This window comes from Carassius carassius, chromosome 16 (assembly GCF_963082965.1).
Source record: "Carassius carassius chromosome 16, fCarCar2.1, whole genome shotgun sequence".
NCBI lineage: Eukaryota > Metazoa > Chordata > Actinopteri > Cypriniformes > Cyprinidae > Carassius > Carassius carassius.
Window position 1 is genome coordinate 32568041 of NC_081770.1, and position 19037 is coordinate 32587077.

At 35.6% G+C, this 19037-nt stretch overlaps 1 protein-coding gene across 2 annotated transcripts in view; it reads right to left on the reverse strand.

Annotated features, from left to right (window-relative positions):
- lcor (ligand dependent nuclear receptor corepressor) overlaps nt 1-16130 on the reverse strand; it is a 29825-nt gene extending 13695 nt beyond the window's left edge. For both annotated transcript variants that reach the window (XM_059569886.1, XM_059569885.1), the window contains exon 1: nt 16007-16130. In XM_059569886.1, the coding sequence (XP_059425869.1) occupies nt 16007-16103 (97 nt within the window). In that variant the 5' untranslated portion in view covers nt 16104-16130. The remainder of the gene's footprint in view (nt 1-16006) is intronic.
- Between the last annotated feature and the right edge of the window lie 2907 nt (nt 16131-19037).

Here is a 19037-nt window from a genome sequence, read left to right on the forward strand (position 1 = left end):
ATTCAACACCAGGGAGGGTCACGTCAGCAGCTTGTTTTTAACTTCCTAGTGACCATTAATAGTCTATACATAGTGTAGTGTATGTATGAATAATTTACTTTCACTGGGCAACAAGCACCCATGAATCTAACCAGCAGATAAGATCGATATATCGTACAGAGTCTGAGTACTGCAGATGGTTGAAGGACACTATTTCCAAGCAAGCTTCCCACACAAACTGTTCAATATAAAATGTAATTAAATCTAACCTAACAAACTGAATATGTTTAATCTATATTTAGGACAGATTCTTAAGAAGGTTCGGCTACTTTAAAAACATAATCATACTTTTACTTCTAATGCAGAAATTTGCCTAAACATAATTAAATTGGAGTGCTTTGCTTATGTTTCTATTTCCATGAAATACATTAAGTTTTTTTAAACAGTAGCATCATGCTATGTTCTTGTCTTGTTCATATATAAGAAAAATGAAAGAAAATGAGAATGAGAATGCCACAAACTGGATGTGATGTCTCTAAGCAAAGAATGATATTTGGCATTAGCATTTATTTTATAGATGGCGTGTCGATTTAGAGATTTTCACACATTGGACAGAGTACCGAACCCTGAGGCACACCACTTGACATTTGGCCCCTTTAAAATGAATTTGGATATTAACTGCTTCAGAATTATTATGACAATGTTTTTCTAATATTTTTTGATTAATGCATGTTGCTATAGTGTTATACAGTTTTTTTATGTTGTTTTATTTTAAATCAAATTGGTTGCTAATTTAGTCTTAACATTTTTACTTTCCTAAAGGCTTAAACTGTTCATCATGTCTTTCGGACTTCTTCAGTAACATTTTAAGGAACTAAGCACCACCCAAGAGATCAATATCATCTTACATAAAGACTAGAAAAAAAGAGCTTTCTCCCTCTGGGGCGTAAAATGCCTTCATTAAAATGAGCATATTGGAGATGGTGCATGCTTTCTTCCCCATGGTTTATCTTAACCCTAAATTAAGCCAACGCCCTGCCCCCAATCCTTCTTACATGGGAGGCAGAAAGGGGGTTGGGGCTGTTCTGGAGGGGAAATCTGTGTCAAATACAGCCATCTTAATCTGGTAGAGCCAATCCATTAGACGGATGCTACTAAACTGCTTTGCCAAAGGGAGCCTTTGAGAGTTTTCAAGAACAAACCAATGAACAAATTGACCAAAATAATGAATATAATTTACTAAAACACACCTACTTCAATACACACACACACACACACACACACACACACAGTTTCTATAGCAACATTTCTGATCGCCCTTTATCCAGCCCGAAGCAGTTCAAAAGACAAAAAAAAAAAGACACTCCAAAAAATGTTACCAACCCTTCACCCACCCTTACCCTCATTCTTCAGTCCATTGTTGTATTTAAAGAGTAGTTTCTCCACATTTCAACTGCATTTATCCAATTTCACACCGAGCATATTCAAATTGTAGAGGGGTGAAAGAAACTGGGTCATTTCTCTTTGTTTGGTTAAGGAGTTAACTCACAAAAAAAGTATCTGAGAAAGCAATCCTAATCTGTGAAGAATCTGCCATTGTGATCCTGATGGCTATTCTTTAAATATAGAAGAAAAAAAAACAGCAACATTTTTTTCTGATAATTCTCTGTCAGGAAGCTGAAGGCTGAAATTCAATGTGGCGGCATGCAGGAGTCATGCTGTGCAGTTCAACAGTCCTGTTGGGGCCAATGATTTATTCAGTGCACCATGTGCCAAAAGCAGAACGTCTAATTAATTATCCAATTATTTAATTATCCAACTGAAGTGCCACTGAAATGATTAGGAATTCAATTGTTAAGCTCAGGCTTGAAATCTTTTATTATGTTTTTAAATAAAAACATTTGAAATGAGATTTTAATGTGCTGCCTCCAATATTAGCTCAGCAAGAAATATGGCTAGAATAATACGGAGTTTAATAATGTTTAATATGCCTTTCAATACATTTAACAAAATGCATATCTAAATAATGTAAAGTGAAATGCACGCTGAAAATGTCAAAGACGTCAAAGTAGTACATACCTGAAGTACTTTATAAGTAAGCAAATAATAAATCCCTTCCCAAAAAGCTCAAATAGCTTGAAGATTTGAGGTATTACTCATGTCTGTGATATAAAAACACTAAAATATTTATTTAGTGTTGGGATTTTTTCAAACAAGCTCAAGAAAATGTCGCTAGACCAAATCTGATGTGAGAGTAAGGAATTCAAATTATTACATGCTGTCTATAATGTAAGTATGACTAACAAAAGTTTAAATAATATTTTAATTTTATTTAAGCAAGTATTGCATGAGCTATAATTGGTTTGGGGCTGTAACAAATCATAAAAGATTCATTATTCAATCAAATCTGTTCTAAATGTACACTTAAAATCAATTTTAAAAGTAATTTGACATCCATTTTCACATTTTTACTAACATAATTTAAATTCATAGATCATTATCTTCAACTCTAGATGCAGTGCCACTTTGTCTCAATGTATTCAAATGCTTACATGTTTTATTCAGTGTCTAAGATGCTCGTATTGTTAGTGGAGTAGAGAAGATGTTGAGGTTATAGAGATTGCCTTTAAGATTTGACTGCTTTTACTGCAGCCGGAAAGATTCACCCTTGAGAAAGTAGAGAGTAGATGAATGCTCTCTAGGAAGCATTTCTTCTCTTGTCTCAGTCCCCTGCAAGGGACGGCTTACACAGACTCTACAAACGAATGTTGAATGAATAGAGCGGATGTCGCCTGTGACTGCTGTTGGTGACAATGTGATATCTATAGACTGAAGTTCTCTATTCTGTGAACTTCTACTGAAAGTGCTTAATAGGTTTCCTACGCTTCAAGTCACACGTTCTGCCAGATTCAATACAATTCAGTTGCAAATAAACTGTAAACACAGATACAAAAGCGTAGCTCACAGCTGACTGTGTCAAGTGCTTTGAACGTTTCTTAAAGAAAGAAAAAAAGGAAAACAAAATAACAAACACATAGTAGTAGAAATAAAGTGAAGAAAATGTGTCAACGAATTTAAAACATACAAATATCTTTTTTTTAATGTTTGGCATTCTTACAACGAGAAAGTAAAAAAAGAGGCTTTTTTAAAGCACAAATAGCATATCCTTTGCGCTTTTAAACATTGAGAAGTGAAGGGAAGCGATATTTTTAATGCAAAATGTTGCAAGCTGGATTCGAACCTTCAGTGTCCGCATGAGCATCATATCTTTGCTACATCTCCAAGTAAAAGCCTTTTTTCTTCATTCAAGGCTTCTAACTACCAATGGCAGAAGTGTAAATAAAAGAGTGGCACATCACCTGTGTGTGATTAGTGGTATAAATAAGCATACGCTATTGCCATTTTGAATGCCTTTATGATTTAATGCCCTCTATCCGTGCATTCCAAACATAGACATCAAACTAATTAATTTGAAGGACTGCAGAAAAAGCTAATTATGAGGTCGCAAGGTGCACATATTTTATTATTAAAGAGAGAACAGAAAAAGAAAGCTTGTAGCGGCAGACCGGCTTCTCTCAGACGTGTGCTTCCTAACCTCGGGGCGTAAAAAGAAGGTTTGCACGTTGCTTAGTGACACTGGGCGAGATCGCTATACTTCTCTTAATTAACCTTCTCTCCATCCATTTGTCTCCTGCCGCCTGTCAGTCATTTAATGGACTATATATATAACATGTTTGGTGTGCAATTGAAAAGTTGCTTTAAAAAAAACTCAGCTCGTCTGGCTTTTGATTTCTAAAGGACACATGTAGAATAAAAGGAGGGGGGGGGGGGTCCAATCAAGAAAGCGACCCCCATCACCCATTTCATAAGGGTCTTTTTTTGGAGATGAATAACTAATTATGCTCCTCAAATGATGTGGCGTAGCATCTGCTGAAGTTACGAAGGTATTTATAACATGGTGGTCATACCTATCTACTGCAGATGCATTAGATCAAGTGTGGAAGGTTAAACGGGAGAATTACTGCTAAAATGGTTTTATATTTTTTATCCACAGTGTATCACGATTAGAAAATGACTGATGAGTTTTTTTTTATGTAGATATTCAGAGATCTGGATGGCAGATGGCCAATGTAATAATGGTTTTATGAATATAATACAGTTTAAATTATTGCAAATTAGATGTACACTCGTCTAATGCAATTCAGTGAGTTCGACTAATTGATTTAAACTTTTCTTAACTACAAATATAATATATATTTGATACTTTAATTGGTGCTTTAATTAGCTTGCTGGGTTTTCTGTTTTTGAAGACAGCAACAAGAACACATTTGATCACGGTCAAGTGAACCTGAAACTGGACTAATTGTTTTGAGCTTCCAATTAATTAGTCAATTAAAGACCAACTAACTAGCTGGTTTCGAAAATTTGCACATCCCAACTCAGAAATAGCCAAATATCCAAACTATCCATTGGAATACAGTTAACTGGATCTCAAGAATCTCAAAATGGTCAAATAACGGTTAATAACACAGAAGTTAATAAAATTAATAATACTAATAGACAATGCTTAAGTGCAAATGAGCGAAAAATATTATGCCCAATGCTGTACTCTATCTTGGCTCAGTTACATAAATAAAAAACGTAAGCACTGCATTTATTTGCATATAGTGTTAATTAAAGTGACAAAAATAAGATGTTGAGATTTCTATGTTAGACAGCTCTCTGTTTTTGAAGACAACAACTAGAATGAACTAGATCACAGTCAAGTGAACCGTAACTGGACTAATTATTCAGGACTTTGTATCGATTAGTCAACTAGTAACTCAGAAACCCTCACTAACATCCCGACTCAAAATCAGCAAAAAGTCCAAACTATCCATTGGAATCAACTAGTACACTTATCAGGGAAGAATCTCAAAATGGTCCAACAGAGGGCTAGGCATTATGCATTATATATATTAATATTAATTAATTATCGCGAATTCGCGATAAACTTTTTATCGTCATTTCTTTCAAGTTTAAAGGCATATTTCTGCTTCTAAGATTTTAAATACTCTTTATGGTCAGAACGTGACAAACAATTCACATTTTTGAATTCTTTAAAATTTTCCAGTTATTTTTCTTTTACAAAATAAATGACTTGATAAAATGTTATAATGAGTGACATTGCTTCAAATCCAGAAAGAGGTTTGTTTTGCCTAAATTTGATGACTTATCTTCAGTACAGTTGCAGTGCAGGCTGTAACATTAATATTTTAAAAAATAGTCTCTTGGAAATGCACATTTGAGTTAGGATGCAGATGTAAATTAAAGTGTATTATCAAATAAAAAAAATTACAATTGTAACAGACATTTTTTTATGGTGAAATGTAATTATTCGAACAGTTTTATTAATCACAGTTTAAACCACACATATAGCACCTCAATACCATGGTAAACATTTTACTAGCCTATATGGTTTCTATCTATTTGTATGAAAAAACTGTAATATAAATGCAAAAACACTATAGCTTTATCTAAAAAAATCCTGTAATTGCATTCCATTATTCCTTTAATACATTCATATGTCTACATTAATAATATAATAAACTATTAGGCCTACACATTTCAGCCATAATACCATGTTAGTGTTACTACAGTAAAGTCTACGATTTGTAAATTAAAAAGTCTTCTGGCTGTTTCATCTGGCTTTATACTAGTTTAAATCACTTGTGTCACTTGTGTTGTTTGCTGAATTTATGATGGATCTGACTGAGATTAATCAGCAAGTAAACGCATCTGCTTTAGTGAATTGGTGCTGTGCAGCTGTTTGAACTTTCAAATGAGTAGTGCTGTTTTGTTCCACCTTTAGCACATAAACATTATTAACATTTAGCAAAGTCTTATTATTGTTTTATGAAGGAACAATCTTTTGTGATAATATAGTTATCTCTTTATCACCCACACCTATGGTCAAATAATGGCCAACAACAAGAAATTATTATTAATAATAATAATTATAGCTGCAAGCAGCATTTATGAGGGTTCAAGCGTATTAAGACCTTCCTGTCATCTATGGTGTTAGGGTCTAGGCTGACACGAAAGCATTCAAGATTCATAGGCTTTTGAGTACATTTGGAGATGGCTATTTTCTTAATGATCCCATTATGGCTATCCAAATGGTAAAGTTGAACAGTTTTAGATAATTATTGACCTAAAATCTAGATAATTGAGAATAGATAACAGGACCTCAATGCAAAGTTATAGAGAATAAGGAAATACAGTCATCTGGTGACAGATTTCTTTCAGAATTCACACATGAGTGATAGAGGCAAGAGTCAAACAGGCCCACCAAGTTTTGTTTTGATCAGCTTCTGTTAACCTGGTCTAACAGGTTCTTAAATTTCATGGGCCAATGGCACCCATGTTTTTTGAGAGACGTGAAGGTCCTCATAAACATTCATGGCACTTTCGACCAAGACACTGCATGCCAATGTTCCAAGTTGATCGGACTAAAGATTGCGTAGTTATTTTTCTCCCCTGTAATGGAGCCATCAAGTGGACAATTACTTTACCATCATGGCAACTTGAACAAGGACAGTGCATGCCAATTTTAAAGTCAATCAGACTAACTTTTGTGTAGATGTAGTGGTTTTCATGTTTTTTTCATATTACAGTGCCACCAAATGGCCTAAAGCAAATTATTATATTTTTTTCTTACTGTGACTTCGGACTGAGCATCTACACGTGTACCATGTTTGGTGAAAATATCTCATTGCAAGAGATATAACCATTTTAGTAAAAGGCAACTTCTACATCAAACGTTCTTGCGTTCTGTTGCGAACCTTAATCACCAATCAAATTTTTTTTTATATCTTTTTGCCATTAATGTTTCTAGATGATGCATATCAAATTTTGAACAAATTGCACAAATGGCCTATTAGGAGTTGTATGAGAAAAGTATCTATGAGAAAAGTAGATTTTTCAAATAATCGCAAATGTTTAATGAACAATTTGATTGACAGCAGTGGTTGTTGAGGCAAAGTTGTTCAGAATGAGGAGATTCAACATATGATATGAATATTGTGTGTATGAGTGATAGGTTGCGTGATATATAGGGTCTAAAACACGATTGCGCCACCCAGCGGCCATTTTATTTCAAACTTCGCACAGAGCTCTAGGGCCATGAGTCAAATAAGCCCACAGAGTTTCGTCCCCATCGGTCTCCGTAAACCTGGTCTAAGAGGTGCTCAAAATTTATAGGCAGATGTCAGCCATGTTTTTCGAGATACACGAATGACATAATAAATGATTAAGGGAACTTAGACAAAGCCAATTTTGCCAATTTTCAAGTCATTTGGACTAATAGTTGCGCAGTTATAGCTGTTTTTGTGTTTTTTTCGTATTATAGTGCCATCAAGTAGTAAATCTCCGCAATTGTTTTTGCATGACCACAGAATGAACTCATACATAAGTTTGACAAGTTTGGTGAAAATATCTAATTTCGTTTAAGAGTTATAACCATTTAAGTGAAAGTGGCCCTGCCTATTTCAAACGTTTCAAATTCAAAATGGCCAAAAACAATTAATGGCTGAAATAAAATCAGATGTCTTGAACCAAGGATTGCAATGATATAAGACAACTGAGTCTACGACAAACTGTCTAGGTGTTATGAGCAGTTTCACGTTGTTGATCGCTTTATCGCCCCCTATTTGCCAATTGGGGTCATACTTTGTCAGGCTTTCCCAAAATTGAGACCTACCATCTGGCCAGGTTTCCAGTATCTAGGCCTTACGGTTTAGTCTGCATGATCAGTTTTACGGCAGAATAATAGTAATAAAAATAATAATAATATAAATCCTAACAATAACAATAAGGTTTCACGCTACGCACTTAAACCCCTAATAATAATCATCATCATCATAATAAACTATAAAATATAATAAACTAGGTCCAACTGATCCAAAAATATCACACCTATTGCCGTATCCTACCTTTTGCTCAATTTAGTAAATAAATATTGCAAAGACCGAGAAACAGCTAGAACGAACTAGATCTCTGTTGGGTGATCCTGAAATTTGACTGATTAATCAGGCCCTCCTATCGATTAGTCAACTAGTCACTAAGGAGCCCCCAATAACTTGTCTATTTTTTTCTTTTTGAACATCACAACTCAAATTCTGAGAAATATCGAAAGCAATCAATTGGAATCGACCAATCAGGCACGGATCTGAAAACTGTTAAAGTGCAGTCAATAACACATTTATAATAGTCCCAACTGATCCAGAAATATCATGCCCATTGTCCAAAAATATCATAGCCTATCTTGGCTCGATTATGAAATAAAAAAGACTGTTGCATTAGTTTGCATATTTCGATCAACAAAAGTGACAAATGTGAACTAAAAATACTAAACCCAAAGTATGTATCAAAGCAATAGCAGAATTTAGACAACAAATATAATTTGACACTCTAGAGACAAAAAAACTGCAATCTAAATTAAGGATAAAGGTAAATAAATAAATATTATAAAAAAAAAAATTGGCAATCCTTTGTTTGGACCTAGTAAGAAAAACACGAAAAAAATCATAATGATAAAAATTTGGAATGTCTTTAATCTTTAAAGAGGAGATAAAAGCAGACATTGCCTTCATCCAGTTAATTTTGTCCTATTACCTGAAAGACTTTGCTTTTCAAACAACATAAAAACCTAGAAACAATTGTATGAACGTTCTAGCAGCAAGGTACAAGGGCAGTGCGTGAAATACTGAGAAAACCCAATAGACAACACACTCAAGTGCTTCCTGCATCCACTATTTTATTTCCCCTTGTCCGATTCCAGCAAGAACATTGCAAGTGCTATTTGGAGAAGAGGTTAAACAATGTCATTCTTGACCTAGATTGTGTTTGAATCAGAATGTGGGAAAAACTCAAACCTGCAGCCATGCAACGAGGGAAGGGCCAATCACATTTAACCCATCAGGACATCAGCCTTCCACGACAGGACCTTTTAGGTCGCCAAGCCCCAATTGCAGGGAATGTACATCTCGTACATGCACCATTTGTCATGAAAGGAACTGTTGGCCATGAAAGGCCATTTTAAGCTTTTGATGGTGGTGATTAGTGTCAAAAGCAATGTTTACTTGGCCATTAAGGACCAAATGTGCAGCATTAGGTTAAAGTAGACGTCTGGATTTAAGTCTGCTGTAAAGTGTTCCAAAAAAATCTAATGTGATATAGAATAAAGAAACTTTTTTTTTGCCAGTACTTCATTTCAAAAAGCAAATTTTTTTTTTTTTTAAAGCAGAATACACAGTAAATTTTCCATAATGCTTCATCTTTGCTAGCCGCTCTGCATTAGTGTGTCACGACCAATGGTTTATTTTCAGGGCTGGCACATATGAAACTGATGTAGTGATCTTAAAGTAAACCCACAGAACATCTGCAGAGCAATTAAAAATATATTTGTCTTTGAGATAATTATTTTTTTATTAAAAACTACATATATATATTTTTTTTTCATAGCCTAAGGTTAGTCTGAGGATGAAAGCACTCTACAAAAAGGCTTGGCCTTCGTCGTGCTTGTCTGTGTAGTACTGTACATTGCCATTGTTCTGCACCTGAACCTTGGATCAATAATATTTTTCTTTCTGTCTGTTTATCTATTAAGAGTTGAAGGATATAACAAAAGTGCCTATTTTTCTGTTTTTACAACGTATGTAGACAATTATTTAAACTATGCAGTAAATGCTTCCAAGTATATTCAGCAACTGAAATGAAACTAGGTTTCTTTTCCCACAAAGTTATTTCCCAAAAATAATTGCAAGAATTGTACTTAATCATTCTCAATAATATGTACCAATACAGCAATACATATTGTTTTTAAAATATATATATTTTTAGAACCAATCAAATCCCTCTAAAGGTATAGTTTACCAAAAATAATGTTGTTCCAAACTTTTTTTCTTCGGTGAAACACAAAGACATTCAGCAGAAGATGTTCTTTTCCATACAATGAAAGTAAATAGTGATCATTTTGGTTGTACGGTAAGTAAAAGAGCAGCTCAGAGTTGTTGCGCTACGGTCGGCCCAAGTTCGAATCCCGGCTCAAATACATTTCCTTCTCACTCTCCCACTTTACTTCCTGTCAGCTCTGATCTGTCCTATCATAATAAAGGCAAACATGCCAATAATAATAATAATAATAAATCGTTCTAAAAGAGTGGCTTGGACATTCTGTTAAATAACTCCTGAGTTTCAAAAAGCGAGCAACTAATCATCAAATTTTCTTATTTGGGTGAGCCATACCTTTCATAAAGACATCAGAGAACATGCATCAATTGTACGCCACTGTAATAATTCAACAATACACGAGTGAAAGGAAAACTTCATCTCTCCAGACAAAACACAATGCTGGCGATACGATACTCCATTCAAAAGCACTCTTTCCCACAAAACAATCCGTCTGGTGAGTCTTCCAGATCCCTACCCTGACAAATCCAACATCTCAATCAAAAATGAAACGAAAAATATCCTATTTTAACTAATATATCAAACTCTATTGTTTTGTGTTCCTCATATCATTTATGAGTAGAGATTTTATAAGGTTTAAATACAAAACTTCATACCTGCTATATCTGCTCAATTGTTATTCTAAGCTATATGGTTTCTAATGAGATTTAATCTATCTTTGGAATAGGTTCAAACACAGACAAAAAGTAATAACTTGGCTGGAGAGATAACAATTGTTATGCGTTTCCACTAAATGACTTTGATGGCCTAATGCAGAAAAAATGAAACAAACCCTAAGCATTAGAAACTATTTAAATGAACACTTTCTTAATAATTCAGGATTTTCCAAATAATAGTAAATAGTTAATTCTACTTTTGTAACAATAGTCTTACATTGGGACTCACAATTAATCTCATTTAATAGCACAAAGACCCTAAAGACAATAGTCCACGGATCACCAGAGTATAAACGCATCTCTAGACGGGAGGGGGCTGTGTAATTGATATGAGATTTCAGCAGAGTGCTCCTATCATATGATTTCACATGCATTCCTGCTAAACAAAAGAAATCATTCGCACGGTGACTGAGATGTTAGAACGACACCAACATATAGCTGAAGGATGGGCTAACTTGAGCTAATCGGCTTCAGCTGACCCTCAGATGGCTGTGCTTTTTCAGTGGGCTTTTACTGTACAGAAGGTCTAACATCTAAAGTATAGCATGCAAATTAAAGCACTGTTAGTGAATCACACAGATGACAAAAAAATAAAAGAAATAAATCTTAATAATTGGAGTAGTCAACCATTGCAAGGCGCCCCAATCATAAACCAAAAAGATATGGAGATTACACTGAGAAAAGAAAATCAATTAAATGGATTAATCAAAAATATTAACCTCACTGAACCTTTACAAAACTAATTATTACTTAAATACAGGGTTTATTTATGGGGTAACATCTAGATAAAATATTACTAAAACTGTATTCAAAATTAATATTTAAGTCAAATATAAAACCAATCAAATAATTGCAAAAAGAAAGCCTATTGTGAAAAACATGCTACACTTGAACCTATCTTTGTATAGCACATTTAATTTGCTTATCTCCACATTATAAGTGTTTCAGGTGTTTCATTCAGGTGATGCTACAAATGTTTTTTATTTTATTTAGGAATTGTAGCAGCATAAACATTAAAACTTGAAAACTAGGCCAAAGCTTTTAATTCATTTGCCACCAATACTCAAAAAAATCTGCATCAGCATTCCCTAAAACATCTGCTGCATTAGGCAGCAAAAATAATTTAAAAAACCCTTCAAACCCCCACCTCAGGCGGCTTTTTAGGGCATTCGACTTTGAGCGCATAATCTAAACCCATTCTGAACATGGCTTTAATGGAAAACAACCACAGAGTTTCACATGAGAGGCAGACGAATAATGGCGAGGCATATGGCAGATTTTGACACATTTAGATCTGCAGGGATTGGTTTAGGCATACATGAACTACAGCACAGAAAGATTAAGAGTCAAATTTGAGCTTATCTTGTCTTTACAGTTACTGTATATCAAAAAGAAACACTCCCAAAGTTCTTGCGCAACAGCCTGTTAAAGAACGTTTCACTTCATCGAATCAAAGGTCTCACTCACCTGGAATCTTTTGGGAATTTAGGAAGCAAACATAAGTTGAGAGAACGAATATTATACTAAGAAATGTACCCAAAATTCAGTGTTCTCGACAGTAAAACCTTATCCTTACAACCTTACAATCAAACATCCACAATTAGAGCTTGTCATAATTGCGATATAGTACGGATCTGGTACGATTTAATCTAGATGTCCTTCGACAGAATGAGAATCCCTGGGGTTTAAAAGGAAAAAATAATGGAGGCAGACTTCCCAGATGTCAAAATACTTAGGCACAGAAGCCTAGCGTATTTAAGATGTGAAAAATCCAGCGGAAAACCAAAAGTATTATCTCTGTGGGAGTATAATGCTACTATTTTTAAAGTAGTTTAGCATAACCCTGACAGCTTAAACATGAAAGTGGTGGAAAGCAAAGATGTAAGCTTTAGATAAACGCTAAAATCAAGAGAAATTAACATTTTAGTCCCTTAAACAAAAACAAAAAGTTTTTTTTTTTCCAAATGTGCAAACAAAACCTGAGCTTCATTTGGCGGAAATCTGATAAATAAATAATTTAGTTCATTTCAAGTGTAATGCATCCTAACAGCTGCTGTATATCTCAGTGTTTCTTTCGATATTTCACATAAAATATGAAGTAAAATACATGATACGGTAAAAAAAACATTTATTTCATTAACTATTAAATAATTTAATCAAATATTCTATGCAGCATGTCTTCCCCCCCGTACTGTAGACACACGCAGCTGAAAAATATCCATACATAATTCAGATGACAGTATTTTTTTATCAATTTAATATGCTGTTGATTTTCAGTGGTTTTCAAAAAGAATGCAACTCGAATCAATGCCCCTTCTCGCAGCCTACATGCCAATTATAACGGCTGGAAACTGTCGTCAAATAGCTCCAGACGCTTCTTTAACAACCTCTTCACTTGGGGGTGGATGTTCAAGAGCTGCTAGAAGCGCTTTACGGCCAAGATAGAAAACAATAAAGGTAAAGTCGCTTTCGATACGCACCAAAAAGGTTCTCAAACCACCAAAACCAAAATGCATGATTATGAACCATGCATCGTATTTCTGAGAAGAACTACAAGAACTTCTAAAAGCGCTGGGATATCAAATATAGATAAGAAGGTAACCAAACTGGGAGTGATAAATGTCAAAGGAATATCCGAAATAGCCCTGAGATGTTGCAAGAATCATAATTGGTCATGAGATTGTTGCTGATCTTTGATGAAACGAGAGGAAAGGCAAATGCATAGGGGAGCTTTCGAAGAGAGCGAGGGGGAGGTAGATGATGACTAGAGATAAAAATAAAAAGTGACATTTTTCCTGATGGTAATGGTTCTCACAGCAAGCAGCTTTGACCTTCAGTTTTGTCTGAATTTGTGACACTCTCTCATGCATGACACCAAATGTGTGGTGACAAATTCACACAGAAAGAGTCGGAAAAGCCAGGGTTCGGTTGGGTTTTGAATAAATTTGTCTGATTAAAACAGCGACATCTCACCACAATGATTTATGTAACCAACTGAAAGCTCCACACACATTTTCAAACTATGTTTTATGTATTTAGACGTGCCAAGGCTAGATATAAAGACCACTTCAAGAGTTAAACTGAAATTACAGATCACCTAATACATCAAATCCTATTCTCAAATCTCATTCAGCCAAACCTCGAGCCACTGATAAACAGAAATAATTCAATTCAAATACATATACTGTTACTTCTAGTGAATGAAAATAAAATGGCCAATGCTCTTCATCATAAAATTTATTTGAATAAAATCAGTTGATGAGTGTTGGTACTGTTTGTCAATTATTAATTTACATTTATGAATTGTAAATATTAACATGCTGCTCTCGTATCCGTGCAAAGCTAACTAAGAGTTACCTACAGATGAACAAACATGCAAAGCTAGCTGTACTAGCAAACATAATAGTCCATGTAACATTACAGAGGATGATTTAGTAACAGACAACAAAAAATGACAAAATATGATACCATTGATGGCCCAAATTCAGCATCAAACTGACCGGTTTGCAGATGGAAAAATAAATGAAAAATCTTCTTTGCAACTTCTAGCAATGCTGGCTTTCAAGGAGAGTTGGTTAACAACAGTTTAGAATTTGGAACTTTGACCCTTTGAAAGTTTGAGGAAATGATTTATGATGCTCCCTAAAGCGTTATCAGCAGAGCGCCAATGTAAATTCGTCTCATGAAGGTGTGAATCAACTTTTACATACTTCTAGATTTCATAAGTATGGAGGGAGACAGAGACTTCGGTCATTTTTTTTTACGTCAGAAAAAACATGCTAAGCTCTCATTATGGATTCACTGGAGACTTTCAGTAGACTAAACCCAAATTATTTAGCCTGCATTTCCTCGAAGCATGCCTAGAATTAATCTCTTGTGATGGACAGAATATCTGCATGGCATGAGATACAAGCAATAATATAATATTATCACCGTGGGAATCTTGTTAAAGGCTCTCTTTCAAATATCTTTACTATTTCAGCACAAAACAGCAATGAATCCACCCATCATCACATCAGTGCCTTCAAACTTCCTGGAACAGGCCTTTTGGTAAAAAAAATAGGAGCTTTTCCTCATAGTATGAGAAAAACTAAGCCGTTTTCACTGATATACCCCTAATATCTGATAACAATATACATCCTGGTCTTTTTAAATATATCAGTTTGTCATATCTGATATGATATATGGATTCATATTCAATATCTGACATTAATGCAGCATTAGACAGACTCAGTTTTGGTTGATAGAAAGAGTGACCAACATTTACTCAAAAGCTGCAGTTAACAGATGCCAAAAGCCAAGGGTTTTCTTTCTGACATTAAAAGGGGGATTACCACAAATCTAGGGTTTGAAAACGAGGAAACCTCGAGGTTAAGACTCAATAATCTCCCAATAACATCAGATACGGCGATTTAAAGGGATTAAACAAAGCTAATGAAACATTTAACGGGGGAGGGGCGGGAAACCAAAGGTTTCTGTCATATTTTTTGGAAATGAGAACCAAAAATGAATACATAACAAATAGAAACGGGACTCAATGTTTACCCAAACCAAATATTGTTGATATTTACACGACATTTTGGCTACACTGGCACGTCTCGTTCTTGGACTGCCTTTCTGCTTCAAAGCGAGCAATCGATTAACGAAAAAAAAAAGAAAAAAATCTAAACAAACTCAAATACCGGCGCACATATTCTACAGAAACCTTCTGATTAAGATCAAAGGGGTTAAATTAACACGTTCAGTGTAATAATAATCTGGCCTTGACAAGGCCGCGATAACAACTAAGCAATATGCGCAGTGTCATTTTCTTTGTCAACCCCCACCTTCCCCTAAAATACAAAATTATTTTCTGACATTTCCCCATTGCAGCAATGCGCGCTCCCCCAGCACCGATGATTTGAGGGAAGGGAGGGCACGCGCGCGGTGGGGCGGGGACGCGCACAGCCCTCCCCCCCAAATAATACAGTAGCCTACAATAAAGCAGGGAGCGCGCACTCTGGCAAAACGGATACCGGTGATTGGTCAGTGCACAATTCCCTCTGTACACGTAACACGCCCTGCTTACAATAAATAAACATCGCCTAAATTTCCTCAAAAAAATATATGCAACTTAAAGAAAGGGCGTTGGGCCAAAACAACAGCTTTTATGCAGTCAAATAAAAACGCAAATGTACATTATTTATCAAACAACAGCCGCGCAACTAAACTCATAACTGCGATTATTTTTTATAAGGTCCAGCGGCTATTAAAAAAAAAAAGGCAATGGGTTTTCGCCGGTCCCCACACCGAATAAACACACTGAATCAACACGCGAAGCCCAGCTAGACAATTCTGCATGTTAGGTGAAGCGAGCTTACCTACACAGTGAATGAGTTTATGCCTCCACGAGTCAAGCTCCTGCCGAAAGCCGCGCCTCTCGATCGTGCATTGCTGCCTTCTGCACAGACTCGCCATTTTCTACCGGCCCCTCCCGCGGGCGCGCGCCTCACACCGGGAGCTCCCGGGGCCCGCGTCATCGGCCCCCTCTCCTCTCCCTCCGTGTCTCTTCTGTGCTGCAGCACTTTTCTGACATATGCCTCCCGCATCCGAATCATGTTCAGCCTATAACTGAAGCTCCAAAGAATTTAAAACATGTACCTGTGTGTGTTAATAATACAGTAAGTTTTATTTGTGTCCCATAACAGAAAAGCCACGTTCACAACAAGAATGAAAACTATAAAGACAACTAGCCAGGACCACAAAACAGGGTCATAAAGGTTTATGCATCAAATGAAAGCGGAATAAATAAGCTTTCCGTTGATGTATGGTTTATTAGGATCGGACAATATTTAGCCAAGATACAACTATCTGAAAATCTGGAATCTGGGGTTGCAAAATAATAAAATAATAAATAAATAAATAAAAAGATGGAGAAAATCGCATTTAAATCCAAATTAATTAATTAAAAAATATTGATATGTTTTACAAAATATCTTCATGGAACATGATCTTGATTTAATATCCTAATAATTTTTGTCATAAAAGAAAAATAATTTTGATCCATACCGTGTATTGTTAGCTATTGCTACAAATTACCTGTGCTACTTATGACTGCTTTTGTGCTCCAGGCTCACATATAATGACCACAGCATGCCTTAAATAATTTTGTATTTTTTTTAAATGACTTAATTATTATAGCAATAATAATAGTGTTTATGATAATAATACTACATCTATAAAAAATACATTCCAAATATTTTAATAATATACTAGTATTAATAATTTTGTGTCCCATTACAGAAATATTACAAAATGCACTGAACTATAATAAAGATATCGACATTAGCGTCCAAAACCGGCGAACGATATGTTTGTTATAAACGCACGCTCGTCTGCTTGTTACAGCGGATTCTGATTGTCTGTCAATGATTTTATCGTTCGTCACCTGGAATAACGGACAAACGCTTAGCCAATCAGGTGTCACTCGGACAAACGCTCAGCCAATCAGGTATCACTCGGACAAACGCTCAGCCAATCAGGTGGCACTTTGAAAAAACCGCGAGTGGAGATTCTGTGAGGGAATTGCTTACTTTCGGCTTTAGCCGTGCTATAAACCAGCACTTCTGTCCCTCACAATACCGCTGACAATCTAAAAGTTACAGTACGGTTGACGGTAAGCTTTTTGTTAAGTGGAAATGAAGTAACTGACTGCTTTTATTGTACTGGCAGCGGTGCTTTCAATGGGTTACTGTGGTAGCGACTGAGTCAGTTGTTATATAGGATGACAAAGAAAAAGAAAGGCAAATGAATAAAACATAAATGGATTATAAATTCCTCGCTACTTGAGAACAGTGAACTGCATTTTTCCTCTAAACGGTATGTCAGTATAAAAGTTAATGTAATCGTTTGCATGCCTTTTCCTTTGTGTGAGTGTGTGTGAGGGAGAATGTGATGATTAGTTGAATGTCCAAGATGTTCTTTTCCATACAACAGAAGAAGCCAGAATAAGGGATATCAAACTATAAAAGCACAGTAAAAGGAAAAATGTGTGAAACGATACACTTTTAAGATCTAAAGGAAAGCTTCGAAAGTATTCAGATGGGGTAAAAGTGGGGTAAAAGGTGGAAATGTGGTGTAAGTTACATCTGTTTCAGTCCAAAAAGGAAATAATAATAATAATCTAAAAATGCAAGTAGCTTTAACGGGGTCATGAGATGGATTTCTTTTATTATTATTTAAATATGTTCCTTGAGGTTTACTTATAATATTAACCAAGGTTTTGTTTTTTGTTTTTTTGCAAAAAAAGTGGAAAAAGGATTCTTTTCAACCCCTGTGTTTAAAACAACCTGTTTTAAGGGATGTGTCCTTTAAGGCTTGTCTGCAATTGTCCACTGTTATGTTTGACTAAAGTCATTGTACAGAAAACGGTATCAGCGCCCCCTCACTATTACATTTGAGTGTTTTTTACAACATGATCAAAATGAAACGTTCATTTTCAGACAAAGCATTATGAAATCATTTACTTACGGTTTGTGAACTCTCCATGCCACTCTGCCTCGTTTACAAAATAAAACACTCCGATCTTCTGACATGATCCGGGATGCCATTAAATATAATCTACTTCTTCCTTATGCTTGGATCCTTCTGATATCTGGACAAAGATGCGAACGAGCAGTTTAAACTAAATACATCAAAACGAACGTCCTTTCATGCCATGTGTCCTGGTCGCCGTGATTTTGCCAAGTAGGACATGTTCCAGGATCAACAAAAGATGTTGATCCTGCATCAACATTACTGTCCAAAAATATAGAATAAACTCAGTCTCTACCCCTAAACCTAACCCTACCCATATTTTATTCCTAAAATCAGTGGGAAATGATACCTGATTAACAATGGTGTAGAAGCACCAAACCCTGATCATTAGCCTAAAACAGATATTTCCCGATAAGTTATCCCTTCATTCTGATTGGTTGATTCGAATGTTGTTCCAGGATCAACAAAGATGTTGATCCAGGAACATGTTGTACTTGGTGAAATCACAGTCACCATTGACTGTCAACAGACTCAAACCTGTAGACTGAGTCAGAAAGTGAATGCACATCTACTGTATCCAGAGAAGATAGCGGCAGTGATTGTCATTTCTATTTGCTTTCATCTCACTCACGTTCAGCGCGATTAAGTGACTGAGTGCCAGTGGGTGGGGCCTATGGTTTGAAGATGACTGGGCCCATGCCCAGGCTTCATCACTTTGCCTCTCACGTCATGACTTCAATATTTTGATATGTAGTCCTCTCCATACTCTCCAAAAACCTGCGTAACTTCTTTTCTAAGAAACCTGAGTTTATCAAAGTTAAACTCAGAAAAGTACAACCTTAAAGGTCAGGAAAAAAGCTTTGCTTCCAACTTGTT